The sequence below is a fragment of the Hylaeus volcanicus genome, chromosome 4 (assembly GCF_026283585.1).
Source record: "Hylaeus volcanicus isolate JK05 chromosome 4, UHH_iyHylVolc1.0_haploid, whole genome shotgun sequence".
NCBI lineage: Eukaryota > Metazoa > Arthropoda > Insecta > Hymenoptera > Colletidae > Hylaeus > Hylaeus volcanicus.
Window position 1 is genome coordinate 30,245,960 of NC_071979.1, and position 19,039 is coordinate 30,264,998.

General features: G+C 42.5%; 4 protein-coding genes across 8 annotated transcripts in view; 1 reads left to right on the plus strand and 3 right to left on the minus strand.

Moving 5' to 3' along the window:
• The window catches only part of LOC128875243 (ABC transporter G family member 20), a 27,553-nt gene extending 19,230 nt beyond the window's left edge, over positions 1 to 8,323 (plus strand). For all 5 annotated transcript variants that reach the window (XM_054120657.1, XM_054120658.1, XM_054120659.1 and 2 more), the window contains 13 exons: positions 386 to 634; positions 1,348 to 1,662; positions 1,980 to 2,087; positions 3,218 to 3,311; positions 4,086 to 4,253; positions 4,373 to 4,507; positions 4,697 to 4,845; positions 4,911 to 5,118; positions 5,223 to 5,400; positions 5,470 to 5,656; positions 5,735 to 6,000; positions 6,174 to 6,260; positions 6,555 to 8,323. In XM_054120657.1, the coding sequence (XP_053976632.1) occupies positions 386 to 634; positions 1,348 to 1,662; positions 1,980 to 2,087; positions 3,218 to 3,311; positions 4,086 to 4,253; positions 4,373 to 4,507; positions 4,697 to 4,845; positions 4,911 to 5,118; positions 5,223 to 5,400; positions 5,470 to 5,656; positions 5,735 to 6,000; positions 6,174 to 6,260; positions 6,555 to 6,769 (2,359 nt within the window). In that variant the 3' untranslated portion in view covers positions 6,770 to 8,323. The remainder of the gene's footprint in view (positions 1 to 385; positions 635 to 1,347; positions 1,663 to 1,979; positions 2,088 to 3,217; positions 3,312 to 4,085; positions 4,254 to 4,372; positions 4,508 to 4,696; positions 4,846 to 4,910; positions 5,119 to 5,222; positions 5,401 to 5,469; positions 5,657 to 5,734; positions 6,001 to 6,173; positions 6,261 to 6,554) is intronic.
• On the minus strand, positions 8,035 to 10,105 carry LOC128875246 (retinol-binding protein pinta). Its single transcript, XM_054120664.1, has 5 exons — positions 9,727 to 10,105; positions 9,472 to 9,631; positions 8,866 to 8,971; positions 8,402 to 8,771; positions 8,035 to 8,272 (listed from the first exon to the last, which is right to left on the minus strand). Exons 1-5 carry the CDS (start codon positions 9,878 to 9,880, stop codon positions 8,193 to 8,195), a joined length of 870 nt encoding a protein of 289 aa, XP_053976639.1. The 5' UTR covers positions 9,881 to 10,105; the 3' UTR covers positions 8,035 to 8,192.
• Positions 10,106 to 10,260: 155 nt separating this feature from the next.
• LOC128875249 (uncharacterized) lies at positions 10,261 to 11,981 on the minus strand. Its single transcript, XM_054120668.1, has 5 exons — positions 11,936 to 11,981; positions 11,732 to 11,850; positions 11,464 to 11,598; positions 10,986 to 11,366; positions 10,261 to 10,407 (listed from the first exon to the last, which is right to left on the minus strand). The coding sequence occupies exons 2-5, from the start codon at positions 11,732 to 11,734 to the stop codon at positions 10,345 to 10,347; spliced, it is 582 nt and encodes a 193-aa protein (XP_053976643.1). The 5' UTR covers positions 11,735 to 11,850; positions 11,936 to 11,981; the 3' UTR covers positions 10,261 to 10,344.
• Positions 11,982 to 14,381: 2,400 nt separating this feature from the next.
• Positions 14,382 to 19,039, minus strand: part of LOC128875248 (BCL2/adenovirus E1B 19 kDa protein-interacting protein 3) — an 11,677-nt gene continuing 7,019 nt past the window's right edge. The window contains exons 4-6 of the mRNA XM_054120667.1: positions 16,222 to 16,295; positions 15,953 to 16,108; positions 14,382 to 15,841 (exon numbers count right to left, since the gene is read on the minus strand). Of these exons, the coding sequence (XP_053976642.1) occupies positions 15,790 to 15,841; positions 15,953 to 16,108; positions 16,222 to 16,295 (282 nt within the window). The 3' untranslated portion in view covers positions 14,382 to 15,789. The remainder of the gene's footprint in view (positions 15,842 to 15,952; positions 16,109 to 16,221; positions 16,296 to 19,039) is intronic.

A 19,039-nucleotide genomic window follows, 5' to 3' on the forward strand; every position in this document is an offset into this window, starting at 1 on the left:
GTGACGTCGGTAGTTGGTAATCCGGCATGTTCGGTCGACGTCACACATTAATTCAAAGTAACTTTAAACCCAAGCTGTTTTCTACCGTACGAGGAAGTCGAGTTACACGCGCGTACGCTATAGCGCGAGCTAACGATTCGATGTTTAATTTGCTTAACGAGTATGCTTTTACGTCATGCGAGTTCCTATGGGACAATTTTATTACTCGAACTCGCGCCTGTGCACATAAACTGTATACTTTGAACGTAACGTCCCTCGATGGTCGTCCGCGCGTTTTCGTACCTTCCGGTTTGTTGTTGGCGCGCCGAGACGCGCGAATAGACGTAAGCGGATAGGCGTGATGCCGAATATCGCGATTACGCAAAGTTTTGTTTTGGCGTTGCAGTGACGGGACAGCAGGCGGTGGCGGTCCGGTGAACGCGAACACTCTGGGAACGATGCAAAACAACGCGGACAGCACGGTGGACGTGACGATGACGCCGAGCACGGTTCTGGCCACTCCGGGATTAAACAACCCTGCGTGGAATCGTCAGCAAGCGGTCAGCGTCAGGCACGCCTTCAAAACCTACGGAAGCAGCAAAAATCCGAATCATGTTATCCAGAATCTTAGCATGACCGTAGCGAAAGGTTCCATGTAAGTATGTGTACACATAGTTTCGCGAGGCGCATAGCGACATCTATCTCGTCAGACTATGCTACGTCTATGCTGATTCGCGAGTGATGAAATTGCGTTCATACACGGTTGCCTTATTAAACTGAACGAGAACGTGCAAATTACGCTAGAACTTTCCTTGTTCGCGTAACTCCAAAACTTGTTGCGTAACAGATGTGAACTATTACAAAAGCGAGAATACGCTTTCGACTCGGCGAAACGAATTATCGAAACAAATTTCTTCTAACGTTTCGACGGTTAAAAAACTAGTTTTAGCGTAACTTTAACCCGAAGGGGTTTTTAATAATTGGAAGGATCAACTGACCGTGTAAAAGGAAACGAAACGCTGCTTTCTTAGAAAGCTATGATGAACGGAACCAGTGGAACGTAACCATCTCCCGTAAATCTTCTTTGCTCTTTCAATTTATAAAACGATTCAACGTTACGATGCGCGATAAACCGAGAAATTATTCGATTCGACTGGAATACCTGTGCTTCCACTGAAATGAAAATAATCAAAGTTTTTATTCGAGTTGAGAGTTTCCAGAATAAATGTACCTCGTTCGATTGTTTTCGTTAGATAACTATTACGCTCGCGTTATCCTGGAAAGACTTTTACTTACGTTATCGCGCTATATAGAAAAATGCGCTATAAGATGATAGGAGTTAAGGTAGGCATCTGTTGTTTCGAACAGATACGGACTGCTCGGCGCCAGTGGTTGCGGCAAAACGACCCTGCTCTCTTGCATCGTCGGTCGAAGACGATTAAATTCGGGCGAGATTTGGGTCCTCGGTGGCAAACCGGGCACAAAAGGATCCGGTGTTCCAGGAAAGAGGGTCGGCTACATGCCGCAGGAGATAGCGCTCTACGGCGAGTTCACTATTCGCGAGACGATGATGTACTTTGGATGGATATTCGGCATGTGCACCACCGAAATCACGGATAGGCTGCGATTTCTGTTGCAATTCTTGGATTTACCCTCGCAAAATCGACTGGTGAAGAATCTCAGGTAACGTAGAGAGCCGAATAGATTGATTTCTGATGAAACGAAACACAATACCACGCGTTAAAGTAGCCAACATCCTATCGCGAATTTTCTTACGCGTGACTCGAGATACCTTTTAAAACTAATCTTTGGGCTGTGATCTGTAAACGAAACTTTGTCGGATTCTTAAACTCCTTTTCGGTCGCTTTATCGTTCAGGACATTCGACGTTCGAATAGAGTTTACTCATTGTTGTCTCATTTCGAAATCGTCCATACTGAAATTGTTGCGAAACCTTGTGCGTTCACTAATGACGGAATACTTGTTTCGTTTTTTTTTCAGCGGTGGCCAACAGAGACGCGTGTCCTTCGCTGTTGCCCTGATGCACGATCCCGAGCTCCTGATTCTCGACGAGCCAACCGTGGGTGTAGATCCGTTGCTGCGACAGAGGTGAGTTTCATTGAAGACTATGCAAATATTTCAAGAGAATAAAATCGAAATTCGAACAACCGTGGATTCCAAACAAATCTTAATCGTCAGACGTCGGACTTGGTAGAAATTCATTTTGTGGTTGAAACGTCGCAATTGGGGCCTTTAACAGCCAAACTTCCTTCGATTCGCGTATCAGATTTCTTTCGCGTCGTACAGATTCGAAGGTTGAAAACCTCGGTCGCAGCGTTTTATCGTATATCCAGCTCTTTCAAGAATGTCCGCGATTTACATTTCTACTTATCGAGCACCGGCCATTTACGACGCCCGATAAATTTCCTTTTCACTATTGCCATCGACGATCGTTGCTTCCAGCAAGGATGCGTGTAATTTACAATGGACGCGCTTTCGAATTAGCCCCGAGAGAGAGAGAGAGAGAGAGAGAGAGAGAGAGAGAGAGAGACGGGGGGGGGGCGTTGTGTTATCATCAGCCAAGGTGGAACGTGGAAAACGTCGTCTTAGTAGTTGTCTTAACCTACTTCGGCCATCGTGTGACGTGGCTCGACAAATTTCGCAAGCGATACGTCCCAGCGTATAATGAGCTTAACGGCACCGATTTCGATTGAAAAAATCTCCAATCGAGTTACGAACAGCGATTCTCTACCTGTCGCGAGTTGAAAGTACCCAGATACTCAAACACCCGCGAACGAGTCATGTATCTTTTCCGGGAGTTTGAAATCTTTCGTACGGGTCGTCAAAGTAGCTCTGGCTGACTCTAACCGTCTCTTATTTTTGCTGGAAAGTCAAAAGACGGGGAAAGAGAAGGTCTCGTTAGTCGCGAGAAAGTTCGCGATGCGATTATGCTCGTTTCAAAGAGAGTAGAGCCTCTTCCTTGGGTCATTGCGCGTGTACGCGGCTTCTCATCGTCGGCGTCGCATCACCGTTATTTACGAGCGGTTTCACGCCAGTTTCTGAAAAATGAAATTGACGGGTCCAACGACAGCCATAAAGAAACTTGATCGCTTCCGTGGCTAGGTATCTCTCCTGTGTGGTGTGTATTTTCATATTTTCGGATACGAAAACAGACCCGTCCGACGATTCGCCGTATTTCAGGGCCGACGACTTGATCGTGTTTCCTTTTTATGTTACAGCATCTGGAACCACTTGGTCCAAATCACCAAAGACGGCAACAAAACCGTCATCATAACCACGCATTATATCGAAGAGGCTCGGCAGGCGCACACGGTAGGATAAACGTTGCGTAAATCGGACGCATGTAAGAATATTCGGGGCAGAATATCGCGTTGCATACAAATCGAACGCTATGCAACCGAATACAAAAGCAAACGCAACGTTCGCAGTGGGCCAGTATTCGTACGTAGCGCGCTAAAAATAATTGATTTCAGCGATAACTAAGTATTTCTATCGAAATCAATATTTTCAGTTATCACCGAAAGCAGCAAATTATTTTTGGCACTCGAAGCGTGTCGTTTTGTGCTACATCTTTGTCATCCTGTCATGCTTCTTTTGTTCGGAGCGTCGCTAGAATGACTGGTCGATTCCAGTTCGTAATCTATTCCGTGTCCATTTGTCCGATTCGCTTTGTCATTACGTTGCGCGCAAATTACGAGTCTGTTTGTTTTCCGACGTCCCTTGATTGCCGTTCTTACGTTTTTCATATCAGCCGTGCGGTTGAAATTGTCACCGTGTGTTACACCGGTGCGGCCGGTTTCGTTACCGCAAACGCGATACGTTTCCACGAGAGACGCGTTCACCTCGACGCCGACGCAACGTTTCAAAAGAGTCGTGCAGGTCTTTCGCGATAATCTCTTCCGTCTTAAGATTCCAAACAGATGAAACAAAATTCTAGTTTCAAGGATCATTCGTCAAGTTTCTGACGCAGACTACGATGAAACGTTACAGATCCATAGATCAACCAAAGATACGATTATAAATTAGAGTAGGGTCTAATTACAGAATTTTACCTAGAACTCGATAGCCTAAATTTTCTGTCGACAGATTGGTTTGATGAGAAGCGGACGCTTGCTGGCCGAGGAATCTCCAAGAGCTCTCCTGACGATATACAACTGTGCGTCTCTCGAAGAAGTTTTCCTGAAGCTATCGAGAAAACAGGGTCAGTACGCTCAGCCACCCACCGAATTGAACATCTCGAATAACATTAGCCTGGTAAGAGTTAGTCTGATAAAGTGATATAATTTTGTTGTTCCTAGTCGCAAGGAATAGTCGGGAAGACTGTCGGGAGAAAACATCCTAATCGAAACTCTGATTTGAAATTTATGAAATAGGCTTCGTTGAATTGGGGTAAGAAGAACGAACCCGTTTACGTGACGGAGGAGTCAGGCGTCGTGGGGCTCAACTTCCATCAAAGCAAAGAAGTTCTCATTCACGACTCGACGAATGGCATTGGAAGTCATTACGACGTAAGACACTGTAAAGCTTTTCTTATACCGTAAACAAACTAACGGGGTCCGTCTTTCGTATAAGTACAATAGTTTCGCAAAGTTCACGCACGCGATATACGCGATATAAGCGATATATGGTAGACGAGAGGTTTTTCTCGAAAAAATTCTCGAGGCTCTCTGAAACACGTGCACGTTTTTGCGGAACAGCTGAACGGGAAACCTCTGCCAGGCACCAAGAGCTCGACGTTGGAGTGCAACAACTGCGGAACTTTCTCGGATTGCTACAAGATAACCAGCACGGGCAAGATGAAAGCACTCCTGCAAAAGAACTTTTTACGTATGTGGAGGAACGTGGGGTAAGTTCTCGTTCCAAGTCTTGGTTTCGAATAAACTCGTGTAAGAACTCGTATTGTATGCGCAGAGTAATGCTGTTTATCTTCGCCCTGCCGGTAATGCAAGTGATCCTCTTCTGCCTGGCGATCGGCAGGGATCCAACGGGGCTGAAATTGGCGATAGTAAACCACGAAATGTTCTATGAAAATATGTCTTGTCCGGTCTCGAAGGATTGCGATTTTTCCCATCTGAGTTGCCGTTACCTGAAATTCTTGGATAACGATACGATGATCAAGGTAACGTTATCGCTAAAAATTGATCGATCGACGATCGAAAACGACGCGGCGCGGTGCGTCACGATTGCTGTTCGCGGTCGTCTATAGCTACGTTCGTTTCTCAGGTGTATTATCCAGATCCTGCAACGGCAATGGACGCCGTGCGCAAAGGAGATGCCTGGGGAACGCTGTACTTTACCGAAAACTTTACGGACGCCCTCGTCGCTCGAATGGCCCTAGGAAGAGAGGCGGACGACGAGACTTTGGATCAGAGCGAGATCAGGGTCTGGTTGGACATGTCCAGTGAGTCTGACATTTTTCAATTTATTCTTTCGCATCGACGCCATAATCGTCGTTCATCGTTTCCTACAGATCAACAGATTGGCCTGATGCTGGCTAGAAATCTTCAGTATTCGTACAGAGATTTTGCCAAAGACCTCTTATCGGCTTGCGAGCAAAATACGAAACTGGCCGACGTCCCGATTCAATTCAAGGATCCAGTTTACGGCACCAATGAGCCTAGTTTTACCGACTTTGTGGCACCAGGAGTAATCTTGACGTAAGCAAACAGCAATGTCTCTGATTGGTTCGTTGACAGCACGGACACGTAGCAACGTAAAATATTTGATTTGTTCAGCATCGTATTCTTTTTGGCGGTGGCCCTCACCTCGTCCGTTTTAATCATCGAGAGGATGGAGGGTCTTTTGGATAGAAGTTGGGTCGCGGGAGTCTCACCGGGCGAGGTTCTCTTCTCTCACGTCATTACCCAATTCGTCGTGATGTGCGGTCAGACCGCGCTGGTACTAATCTTTATGATCCTGGTGTTCAGCGTCGAATGCAAGGGAGAAATCGGCTGGGTGATCGTGCTGACGATTCTTCAAGGTCTTTGCGGCATGTGCTTCGGTGAGTTCGCCCCCCAACAAACGAATTTTTTCCTTCGATTCGAAAGAGCGTTATCGTTTCTCGTTTTGTCGAACGTATTGACAAACTTTCTTCGAAGATACGCGACAATATTAGCAACGATGCCCATCGAGCTAACGGATTGCTTTACGACACGCGTTCCTTTTTACTTGCAGGGTTCGTGATTTCAGCGATCTGCGAACTCGAACGGAATGCGATCCAGCTGGCACTAGGAAGTTTCTATCCTACTTTGCTGTTGAGCGGTACGTACATAAAGTATACGTAGATAAAGTACGAATTTAGGAAAACGAGAGAATAGCAACGGAATCGATCGGAAAGCAAGAAACAAGCCGAAGAGACGGTTTTATACTCGTTCGTTGAATCGATAATCGCGAAAACTTTACATCGATCGTCGACGTAACAAAATATCGGACTGTAAAACTGAAAGTGTTGGAAAAAGGAGAAAAAAGAAACGTCGACCACTGTTGCGTACGCCAATAGTCTGGCGGTTATGAATCGCAATTATATTAAAGAAAACGCGATGGTTTCGGTTTCAGGCGTGATCTGGCCGGTCGAAGGTATGCCGACGGTCCTGCGATACATATCTCAGGGTCTGCCGTTGACGATGGCTACGACGTCGCTGCGTTCGATGCTCACCCGCGGTTGGACCATTTCGGAACCAGACGTCTACAACGGCTTTATCTCGACAATCATTTGGATAGTCGTGTTTCTCACGATAAGTATAATGGTGCTCAAGTTCAAGCGTGGATAGAAAATTAATCGCGTGGCCGTGTTGCTCGTTGCACATCGGTTGTAGCTACCGCGCGAATCCGCGAAAAGAAATTAGAAATACGTTGACTCGGTTCGAGTTCGATCACGGTCGGCTGTCGGGATGAAAAACTCGAAGCGAGTGGAAGGATCGCTTCGACGATCTACTCGTGCGCGGACCTCCAGACTTGTGATGATCCTTTGTGCGTTTAACGTGATTCTTGCGTGTACGAATGCGAATAGGAATGCGAATGCGAATGCGAATGCGAATGCGAATGCGAATGCGAATGCGAGCGCGTGTGAATGATTGTATGAGATATAGTATGTCTCATCTATTTTCCTTCTCTTTTCTTGTTTTTCTTTCTTTTTTTTTTTTTAAATCTGTAATACAACGAACATCTTCAGGGATACGTTTTATCACGGATATCCACTCTCCGAGACAAGTACTCGTCGTCTCGTTCAGATGTTTTATCCCACGGGTTGTAGGAAATGTTTCGGTGGCGACCACGTTCGCGCGAGTAAATAATAACTCGAGGCGTTCTTTTCGCACGTCTCGCGTATAGTTTTATTTAACGATATCGCGTAACGGACGCTCAAGATACGTAGCGTATCTCGGGTGTCCCACAAGTATCGAAAAGAGGCGAACGCTACGCGTTTGTACTCGAGTTTGTCGGTACGACGCGTACTCGTAAATTTCTCTGAAATGTAAACGGGATCGCGAGTAGCGAGTTGTTGAGTTGTTAACGAATTATTCTATTAGAAGTAAGACGGTTTAACTTGCCCATGAACATAAATGTACCTCGTATTTAAATTCTAACAATCGCAAACAAGACACGGGTAAACGACTCGGGGTGCGATATTCTTTCCTTCGCCCGTCCATTAGCGGGAAAAAGCGAGAAACGAATCTCCATAAAAAATTGTACGTTATACCGTACAACGAAGTCGTGTAGGGAGTTTTGCGAGAAAAGAAATTTCGTTTGGGAACACGATTGCAAAGTTACCGATCGAACGTTAACGGATGCTAAATGTGCGATACGCGCCTAGGAGACGGAAATGTATCATACTGTAGTATATAAATAATCATAGCCGTTACGTTTTATACAGTACCGATATTTTTGAAAGATTCGAAATTGTACGATATTTCTATTCGATTTTTTCTAGTTGAATTTTATCTCTTAATGTTTGAGTAAGAAATACCGTAAAGGATACATCGATAGGATATACATACATATGTATATGTATATGTATATATAGGAGAGACAAGAAACGGAAACTGTACATTTCTATTTTCCTTATAAACTTGTGTATAAAAAGATTTCACAAAAAAAGATATAAAAAGCTTGAATATCTATCGCGTACAGTTCGCAATAACAACTCGAACGATTGCGTATGCAAGTGCTTGTTATAGCAAATTAGAATCAATCTAGTTACTTAATCAATGTCAATTTGTACTTTTCCCCCTCGGCGAACCACTCTCTATTGTCCTCCACGAGACGCTTCCAATACTCTGTAAGACAATTAAATCTACGGAATAAATTATGTCGTCTACCTACGTAAACCGCCGTTCGAAAGATCGAGAATCGCCTTTGGTTGCCGTTGAACTACAAAGAGATCTCGACAAATATGAAAAACGTACCGCTGAGTTCCTTCACCGTGCCATCCGTACCGCCATAATCTCGGGGCAAAATGTCGATCGGCAAAGTTTCGTTCAATTTCAATTTACCGCGAGCATAAGTGTGCAGCCTTTGCTTCAACTTTGAATTCATGAAGCTTCTAAAGATATTCAACACGGCGTTCACGAATCTGGGTGTATTGATAAAGTTTAACGAGTGAATTCTGACAGGATAACAGCCTTGCCACGCGTGAGTTAAATTCTTAATCACGCTCGGCGGTAATTGACACGCGTGTTCGTACGTTACGCCACCGATGTCCAGGATTGCTATCAGACCATGAATGGTTACCGACTCGTTCTCCCTCAACGCCAAATCCAAAGTCATCAACGATGCCTGAAACAAAAAATGCGTGTCGCATTATTTAGACAATTTCTCCCTTCGAATTAACGCGATCGATTACGTGTTACGTGATATATCGTTTTCTCACCTTGAGCATATTCGACATTTTATGTCTCGCAGGCGTGTGCACGGTTGCGCGGATTATCACGACCATTCTTCCCTCGTTATCCAACTTTCTCAAAGGTAGAAACACCCTGAAAAATTGTACGCAAAAAACAGAAACGGTCTTATACGTTGATACATCGTTATATCGGCATCGTAACTGTTCTATGATCAATTTTTTTTTTTATCATCTCGCTGACATATACGTATACGCGCCGCATAATTCAATGGTTTCAAGTTGAAACGGGCCGGCGCCGTAGCGGAAGAGTTAAGAATTGGAGTACGGATATATCCAAGATATTCGGTGACATTTGAAACGTCGGCGTCGCGTCGCCGTGTCGCGTTGTAATTGACGCAGAATGGATGTCCGTTTTACTTGTTATCAGTCGCAACTTATCGGACGCTGATACGCTATCGATATAGACGTGATCTTCCGACTGCGAAAACGTAAACTTTTAAACGTGACAGCGATTCCGAATGTCACGGTTAGCGTTCGACCCAGTTGTCAAGTCGTCGTATCGATCGTTAAACCCCCGTAAATGAAAATATTCGTATCGAAATAAATTGAACAAAATATTTGTACGGTTATTACCCAAGATCGAAGAGTTCTTGTAACTCCGGCAGAAAAGGATCCCTGTTGCTGTACCATTCCGGAAGATTCGCTCTTTGCTTTAAATAATTTAACAGTTTGCACTTTGCTTTTTCTACGTTGAATTTACTTGCTCGCAGAAAACGTAGAATGAAGAAATCATCTACGAAAACAATATCCGTCCATCTTTGTTTAGCGTTAGAGACAAAGAAATCAAAGGAGAGTTTACCCCTTTGAACTTATTGAAATTAAAGATACCGATAGGCGCGTGTAGATCATCGTTTCCCACGATATATTCTCTGAGTTCGGTGATTTTAACGGGTCTTATATCGTCGGTTTCGTTCAAATTTGCCGCCATGTACGCCTTCTCTTCCGCCGAGAGCAGACAAACGTATTCTTCCAACGCAGACATTGTATGTACGACTGAATTCTTGCCTCTCGGTTCCAGTTAGGAGAGATCCATCGATCAAGATATTTCAACGACGAAATTTTTCTCTGTATTCGACTCGGTTCACTTTCGACAACAGTCTCGCGACGTTAAGACAACTTGAGTAAAAGATCGAGAAAAGACCAAGATTGTTGCTTCGCGAATTCCGCGATCCACCAATGTCGAACATCGGCGGAGATCTGAAAGATCTACAACGCGCGTAAAGAATTAGTCGGAGACATCTACCGGGATTTTTGCGAGATCTGCTGGAAATGATTCACCAGTGACGAACTTTGATCGTCGACCGTGCGTTTAAACTCTAGTCCAATCGTAATAATTATTCGTCGAATAACGTTACGTTCATATGAATTCGAATACTTTTATTGCGATACATGAAAAAGCACCCATCGCTACAGCAAATATCTACGAGTATATACTTTTTATCGTTTTTAGTTGATATCCCTGCATGCCCGTTTATCATCGAGTCGCACTTTCTTCGTTCTCTCTCTCTCCTAACATCGATAGAATGAAACAGTACGGAAATATGAAATAAGAAAGTACGCTTAGCGTTTAGCAACGCGAAATCATACCACGTTACGTAGCACTCAAAAGATTAACGATAATACAAGTATGCTAGAGAAAAATACTATCGGTTACGCAACTAAATTCAAATTCTCACGCGCCATTTAATGGTGGACCGACGGTATCGGCATCTCGCGGTGAGAGAGTCGAACTAAAATTCCGACCTCCGTACAGCGCACCACCGGGAAAACGCCCAAGCTTGTCCTCGAATAGTTCTTTTCTTCGCCGTGAGAAGGCGCCATTTGCATCGTTTATCGGCACCTGCCGGTACATTACCATAATGTCGGTAAACCACTATGTGGTTAATGGCGCTATCTAGCTTTGAAAATAGAAACTATTCGAGGACAAACTTGGGCATTTTCCCGATAGAGGCGCTGACCAACTAAAAATTTGTATGCGTATATGACACTGCTTAAATTTAGATACGCACCGATATTTTAGGAATGCTTTAGCAGCGAACGAAATTCGCGAAATTATACGAAATTATAGTTTTGTCTAAAATATTTACCTCTAACTTGCGCACCATTGTTCGTTGAAACTGATTAAACCTACGTCTAATTACTCCTAACGATTCCTTATCGACAGGTTCTAACAACATTTCCATCGAGTTCTCGCTATAAACCGGTAAGAGATCCATTTTTATACAATACTCTCGGAAGCCGGATTTCAGTTTGAAACGCAGCTCGAGTTGTTCCTGCGAAGAATCACGGATTTCATTTTCTGCTCGAGTAAGCTCTTCCTCCAAGTTTGTTAGGACTTTTTCGTAACACGCGATGTCGCGACCAATGACTCTTTCAACTTCTGGGACATTGATTTCTGCGTCGTTGGCGAATCGAATTTGTCGCTGTTTGCTAAGCTTATCGCGCGCATTCTCCAGATTTCTTTTCGCCTAATGTATAATATGTATATGTTATGTTCTTAATTATGCATTTGGGAAATAATTCAGCGTTGTGCTGTTCGAAAATGTATACGCGAATGTTCGTTACCTGGAAATAGTTGTCGATCGAGTTCAAGAATCTGCGACGAACGATAACGAGAGATTTTTCAATTCTATCCAATTTCTCTTTAATTCTCTCGTACTTTTTCTCTTCTTTTAGGAAACGCTCGAACAGTCGTCGAACCTTTGATACAGACAAGTTAGCGACAAACAAAATACTTTATTCTAATATAGTATGTTTAATTAAACCGTGACGATCGATGAGGTCATGCCTTAATTAAACATATCGTATACGTAATAGAGATAACAATCCAAACCATCGAGGCACTCTGACTATCAATTTTAACGACTTGATTGGGTACTATTGGATGTTGATCGTTTTTCGATACTTCTTTTCCTTCTTTCTCTTGATGCGGTCCCAAAGTTACTCCTAACGCTGCTCGATGTTTCAAATTATTTATTTCGTAAATTCTTCTTTAAAGCGTTAAAAATATCAACGTGAGATAGAAAAATGGAGCTACCCGTTTTGTCTAAACTTCCAACCTCCTCTCTGCTCGTTTCGTTTGAAATTTGTGTAAACTCGAGTAAGGTTCCCAGCGAACTCCTTCTTTTTCGACTATCGGACCGAACATCGGTCGACGATACAACATCCTACATCGATTTTGTGTAATTTTACTTTAAAAGGATCATTGATTCGATGAGTGACGCGACGGGACTTATGTACCTTCGACGATCGTGCCGACGCATTCAAGCGCACCATATTTTTCGCGATATTCTCGTAGGTTTCTCTCAGCTTCTCAACTTCGACCTCTTTAGCGATTAATCTGGTATACCCATTCGTCAGAACATTGACCTCAAAATTATGTTACAACTAACAAGAATGATACAACCTGTTGTATAAATCCTTGATATTTTTCAGCAGCACCTCGACTTGAGAAACACCAAACAACGTAAAATTGGAAATCGTGCCATCGAGAAATAGCAGAATGCTCCGATTAATCTGTTCTGTTCGCGACTTGGAGACATTCGTCGAAGCTTCATGCCGTAGAAATAGATCATTTAACATCAGCTTCTTCTTCAAAAAGTCAACCTCGTCCCGAAGCCTCAGCGTTATACGATCCGATCGATGGCTAACGTCTTCCTTCAGCTTAACCGGCTTTAGCCTGACGATGTTTGCGGTGAATCGCAAAGTTGATAACGCGACATTGATATCCTCCTTCGTGATTCGAATGTGGGATACGAAACTATCGATAGGAAACTCGCGATGTACCGAAACGAGCAAATTCGTGGCACCGATCGATGCCAATTTTTCTTATAATTACCGAATCACGGATGAAACTGAGAAAGCATCCCCCAAAATTTTCAACAAATTATTGGATCGTATCACGCCCTGAGCGACTGGTTTCGTGCCTGAGAAATACGAGAAAAATTGTTCCAGTTGACTCTTTGTCAAATTCGCCGTACCAATATCCAACGGCGTCTTCCAACAATTATTTTTGCCCGCTGATCCTATACCAGCCATCTCGACGATGTGAATCTGGGAACGCGAAACGATCGAATGGATCGCTGAATGAAAATTTCGTAAAAACTCATAATCGATTAGGAAAGTGGAATCGAAACTTTGATACTAGATGTTACTTTGGCTGTGGTTACGACGCCCCATGATGTAATTAGGCCAATGTTGGTCGCGTGAATAGTGATCACTGCCGTGGCCAAGTGGGACGCTAGATACGTCGATCCTTTTACGATCGATCTTCTGACCTCCCCTTCGAAAATCATTTTCAGAGCCTCTTCCTCGGTATCGATGCCAACCATTGAGATATCCTAGATTGGATACGGTTAAAAATTTGTCTAGCATTGTATCGCAAAGGTAGAACGCAACACCTTGAACGGATCTCGGTCGTTAATCCAGACCCTATTCTCAGCTTCGGAAAGCAGCAAGTCTCTTGCTTCTTTTCCGCGCAACTCGATGAAGCTCAAGCGATACCGTATCTTGCTGATTTTCTTCCTATTTGTCCTCTCCGCGAACATGTCGGAAAAGAGCCGTGCGACCAGACCTCTGTGCTGCGAAACAGAACGTAATCGCTACGTGTACGTCTGCGAAATGACGCGAAACAATGCCAAGGGTCGCATACTTCCCAATTGTTCCGAAGTCCACCGATCGTGAAACTCTTCCCGGAGCCCGTTTGTCCATGGCCGATTAAAACACAACTCACCCCATCTAAAATTCTTAAATCGTTGTCGTTTAGTTAAGTCACGAGTTGTCTGAAACAACAAATGTCAGACTCTCGGTTACTTAGTCACGAGGTCCTCGCTCGAAACACGGTAAACCTCTTCCTGCGACGAGTCCAAGAAAATTCCGTCCGTTTGGAAGCACCAGTAAGACGGCTCTCTCGATATAGCAATTCTGTTCGGTTGCATTTCTTGCAAACATCGTACATAGATTTTCTGAATGAAACACGCAATGGTGAAAGGATGTTTTATAAACGTTACGTACCGTGTCGGGCACGAGCGCAAAATTTCAATTACCTTGCGTGCCGTGTCGATTCTTATGCACGATGCGCAAGGACTCTCGAGCGGAAGGATTCTGACAAAGATTCTGACGTTTCTCTCGCAACCATCCGCGTCATCGTAATTTGTCATTGCTCGAAGAAAGCGCGGTTTGTGGAAAATTATTTTTTTGTCCGTGAAACGTGTAACGTTAGTTTCCAGTTTATGACGCGAAATGTTACGAGAGATTGACGAGACTTACTTGAACGTTCGTTTTTTTGGATAAATTAGTTCCGGGTTTTTCGGTTTGTGCGCCATTTTTGTTGAAATGAGATTATCGACCAAGATGCTATTCGAACGGAAAATAATCAAGAATCCGTGTTTGCGGATACTTCATGTTAAACGCTGAAACGTGAAACTTTAGTTTTGTCACGTTGTTCGAGTCCTTTTAAACGGGAAGAAGATAAAACGTTGGTATATAATATACAGAATTATATTGAAAATACAAAAAACCTGCGTGGCTAATTCCTACTTACATCGAGTACGCACTATTTCATAATATACAGAGCATCTTACACTGAATACGCGGTACAGGTATATATGTATATTTATTATTTGTGAAAGAACACGATGAACCTTAAAAAGCTGACAAAATAATGTGAACGCTATCAAGTAGTTTATTTCGACATAATTTAATCAAAGTCACACGTTGTGCTATCGAAAAAAACACGACCTTTAACTCCACGAAACTGTTAATTTGGTCAATTTTTAAGATTAAACAAGGATTACATACGATTATTTGTGTTTTATCTGTTATCGAAACACAATTTTGTAGAATTGTGCGTTTTCGGTATTATCTACATAATAAATACATAAGAATAGATATGTGCCGAGTAATTTAAAGTAAATATTTGTGTTCCAACTATCAGTCCTCGGTTTAATTTATTATGAAATGGAACATGAATGACTAAACGTATGATCTTTTAGCACGCGTATACTTTCGACCGTCGCAAACTTTGCGAACTCAAAAACACGAGAACGGAACAAAAAATCTTACGGATCGATTTATTCTTGTTCAACGTTATACACTGTATGTTATGAAAAGATTTCAATTATTATTCTGTCGAAACGAGGAAACCACGAATTTCGTTGATCGAATGTTGATTGTGTTAGAACACGATTGCATATTCATATCAACATTGAACGTTCATTTCAATGCAGCAGAATTTTCATACAACTCCTTTCTTATCGTGACCCCTTATTATTCGTTCTTTCTCGTTATTATACCGTGTACTCTCTTTGTAGTATTCCATACATGTCCGAACAATGCAAATTCTCTCATATATCCACTTCCTACATAAACATTCTGTATCTTTGCTCAACTCTGTTTCAGCTTCAAGTAACAAGTAATAATTAATTATCGATAAATACTATCCAAGCTATATACCTATAAACTATCGCAGATAGAAACGCATTAGAAACGGTATAAAATTGGACATGTTTTGTTTTCTCAACAACGCTAGACTATAATAATAAATCATATTATTCTTATTATATTTTTTTGTGTTTTCCTTTGTTTTTTCTTTTTTAGCATTTCTCCCTAAGCATATAATTGAATACGACTTACACGATAATACGGCGTTCGATAAGTACACCGATAAGTTTTGAGGGCAGGGAAAGGTTAAGACGAATAGTGCTAATATTAAGAATCGAAGGTAATCGAAATAATGTGATGCGTGTTTCCTTCTTTTTTTTTTTTAGGCTCAATCGACCCTCTTGGCTCTTCAGTCTTTCTTGCAGCTCGATATGGAACAATCCTTTACTCCATCCTTTTTGCAATTTCAAGGCCAGCAATCCTCGTATTCGCGTTCCTGGCTGTGTTTCTTCACTCAATGGTCACGCTGGACGTTATCGATCCCCGCCTGGTTAGCCAGACTCTGTGAACCAGATACGTTTTTACGATTTAAGAGCACCATTCGTTATAGGACGTTTAAGAAACGATTCTCATTGGGAGACGAGCGATAAATATGCGTTAAATAAAGTCTTACCCTAGGCCAGCTCCAACCAAAACGGACAGAATGTTTGTAATGAAAAGAGTGTAGAGGACCTCTTTGGAGAACAATCCAATCTTGCCAACTTTCGTGGTACGAATGCTGTACGATTTCCTTTTGTTCATTCCTAAAGGATGCTTGAATTTCCAATCTCTGAAATGCAAAAATGAAGCTAGCATACAACGTACGTTACAGCTCGTAGGATACGATAGTCTTGGAAATCTGAAGGACTGGTTAAATATTTAAAATTAGAATATTTTGCGTACTTTGGCGGCACTTGGTCTGGACGCGAACTCCATTCGTAGATCCAGTCGGTATTTTTATCCAACAGTTCAGACTCCTGCACAGAATAAAATAAATATCTTTTAGCAATTTGTTGAAGCGTAGAATTTCTAAGTCTTTATGTCGCGCGTGGATCTCGTGTCATCCGATGAAACCGAAGATGTAACGTCTGAATTGAATTAAAATCACGATGGTATCGGTTTACCAGCTTTGCACCTGTAATACAAAGCTCGTTTGACTTTTCTGCTACACGATTTGATTAACGCGGTGTAAAATGAACGCGACGCCGCCGACGCCGACGCAAAGATCGGTTTCCTATCGTCTAGAAGAGAACTCGATAGCTACCGTAAATCGATCACGCTTCGTTTCGTAAGATGATTTAACGCGTCGAGCTCGAATTTGTAACGAATCAGATGGAGCAGAGAAACGGTCGTTTCTGCCGATGACTTATCGTAAGAAATCTCCATTGGGAAATCTCGATTACAGCTTTAACCAAGACTACGTTTGTCCAATGATTATGTTGAATGAATTTGTTGTTTGTAGATAAAGAAAGACGAGCGAAAAAGTCTGCGAGAGATACGAAAATTAACGCGTGTCTTTGCGCGCGTTTCTTATCTGTGAATGACTTCGCGAGGAGTACGAGAGAGCATCCAGGAATAACTTCTTCTATTGGCCGTTAGCCAATCGCGAAGCGAGTGCGATTGTTGTCGTCGTATCACCGACACGCCCATATACGCCTCGCAATTAAATGAAACGTACGATTGTTTGTAAACAATTCCCCGTGTCACCAATTCTTTGGACGACCAAGTCCGTGTTTTCGGCCAGATTTGAATGTTTTCAGATATTCGTATACTTATTTACTTACAACTCGTGATTCATTTCAATCCCGACTATCGTTGGGTTGCATTTTTCTATTTTTCTATTTCTCGGATTATTTCTCGGATTATTTTGATCCTATATACATATTCACAGAAATTGTCTACGGCTAGTCCTGTAATTTTCGCAACAGACCGTTCACAATTTCGTTTGTTACATCGAGCGCTTATCATTATCGTTGATAACATGCCACAATTTATCGACCGAGCCAGAACCTAAAAATGAAACTCTAGAACGCAAACATTGTAGGCGCGTTAGAAATCTTCTGTTTGAACATATTGTGCGCTACAATTGCTCCGGGGGTGATTAACACACCGACAGCATGAATATTTTTTCGCTCTGGAGTCTCCCAAGTAGAATACTTGCAGCGACGTTACAGGCTTTTAAACCACGAATCAACTTAATCGAATAGTTTGCCAAGTTCGTCAACGCTTGCATTAAATACGTACATACTACATACCATTTCTGAAATAGTGTCGACTTGATTCAGTTCAGAGTAACGCGTAATAAAGCTCCCCCGCTTTCTCTCTCTGCTTAAAATCATGTTTAATGGATTATGTACGCCATGCGACATGCGTATTTTTAAATGAAATTAGAACCGAAGGAAAAGTTAGGAGAACAACGTGTTATTTTTAAATCGCTTTTATCGGTTCCCCGACCCGTTGGTAGACTAGTTTATGCGTTGAAGGTTTTTTCTGGCTAGGACTTGGATCTTCGGGGTGAGTTGTTTATTGCTTCGGCGTAAGTAGCGTTAAAAAAAGAATCCAACGTATATCGTAAACCTAGCCTGATTTGGTAAACCACGTCGATACCATGGCTCGATTCTTGGAATAACTCGCGATAGATGGGTTGTAGCTACAACTTGGTGTAGTAATGCTAGAGTGCAACGTTCTTAAACAAACGATTGCAAAGCGTAAACGTACACCAAGGACATGAACAACGCATCGCATTACGGCCAATGAAAAACTACCTACCTACCTATTTTCACAGACTGACTTATCCCGCCGCGATGTACATTACAGAGCCACTAGAGTGCTGGTGAAATTCAATAGAAATTTCAACAGATATTAAGAATAAACAAAGATCGATATTACGATGGAAGATAATAGTAACGGACAAAGCGACTTACGATCGCAACAAGCGGCGACACGAGACAAATTCTGTTTATTCGTTTGTGTTTATAAATAGCTATCGTGTTCCACGCGTATCGGTACTTTGTTTGATATTCGGACCTTTCCCGAAGAAACCGGGTCACACATGTTTTGCCCTCGGTAAACGACAACACAAGTCGCTATTCAACTGCGGAGCATGCTAGCGATGTTTTTCCAAGTTTTGCGAGAGATTCGGAAGTTGATGGGAACCCAACGATAGTCGTGATTGAAATGAATCACGAGTTGTAAGTAAATAAGTATACGAATATTTGAAAACATTCAAATCTGGCCGAAAACACGGACTTGGTCGTCCAAAGAATTGGTGACACGGGGAATTGTTTACAAACAATCGTACGTTTCATTTAATTGCGAGAGATTCGGAAGTTGATGGGAAACCCGAGTACAATTCTCGGAAACATCATTCCACGTTTGGATTACGCGGAAGTGGAACACGGTTACGATGTCGAAGTCGTTCGCGTAACTGGCATAAGAGAAATGTTGATTCCACGGAAGAACACACAGAACTCTGTACGCCAAGCACCGCGAAGAGATTTCGTTTTCGCTACTATATTCCAATATCTGCACGATAGGCTGTTAGCGAGTAAGACGACGGACACAGGAAATGCACCACCTAAACGATATCAATGTTAATCGTTGATATACATTTAAAATAAGATAACTATCTCGACTATCTCGTATTCATCGACGTACATTCGAGGAAGCATCTCGAAAATATATGTATATACTGCTTTAACAGTTTAGTAAATATTTTTTA

Bases quoted from the DNA above. Each gene is read 5' to 3' on its own strand.
- LOC128875246 (XM_054120664.1), bottom strand. From the start codon at position 9,880: ATGTCTGCGTTGGAAGAATACGTTTGTCTGCTCTCGGCGGAAGAGAAG. The intron at 9,632-9,726 runs GTATCTTTAATT...TTGTTTTCGTAG, and splicing joins TGATCTACACGCGCCTATCG to ATGATTTCTTCATTCTACGT. The intron at 8,972-9,471 runs GTAATAACCGTA...ACAATTTTTCAG, and splicing joins CAAGAACTCTTCGATCTTGG to GGTGTTTCTACCTTTGAGAA.
- LOC128875249 (XM_054120668.1), bottom strand. The intron at 11,367-11,463 runs GTAACGAACATT...ATTATACATTAG, and splicing joins CGATCGACAACTATTTCCAG to GCGAAAAGAAATCTGGAGAA. The intron at 10,408-10,985 runs GTAAATATTTTA...TATCGATGTTAG, and splicing joins CAATGGTGCGCAAGTTAGAG to GAGAGAGAGAGAACGAAGAA.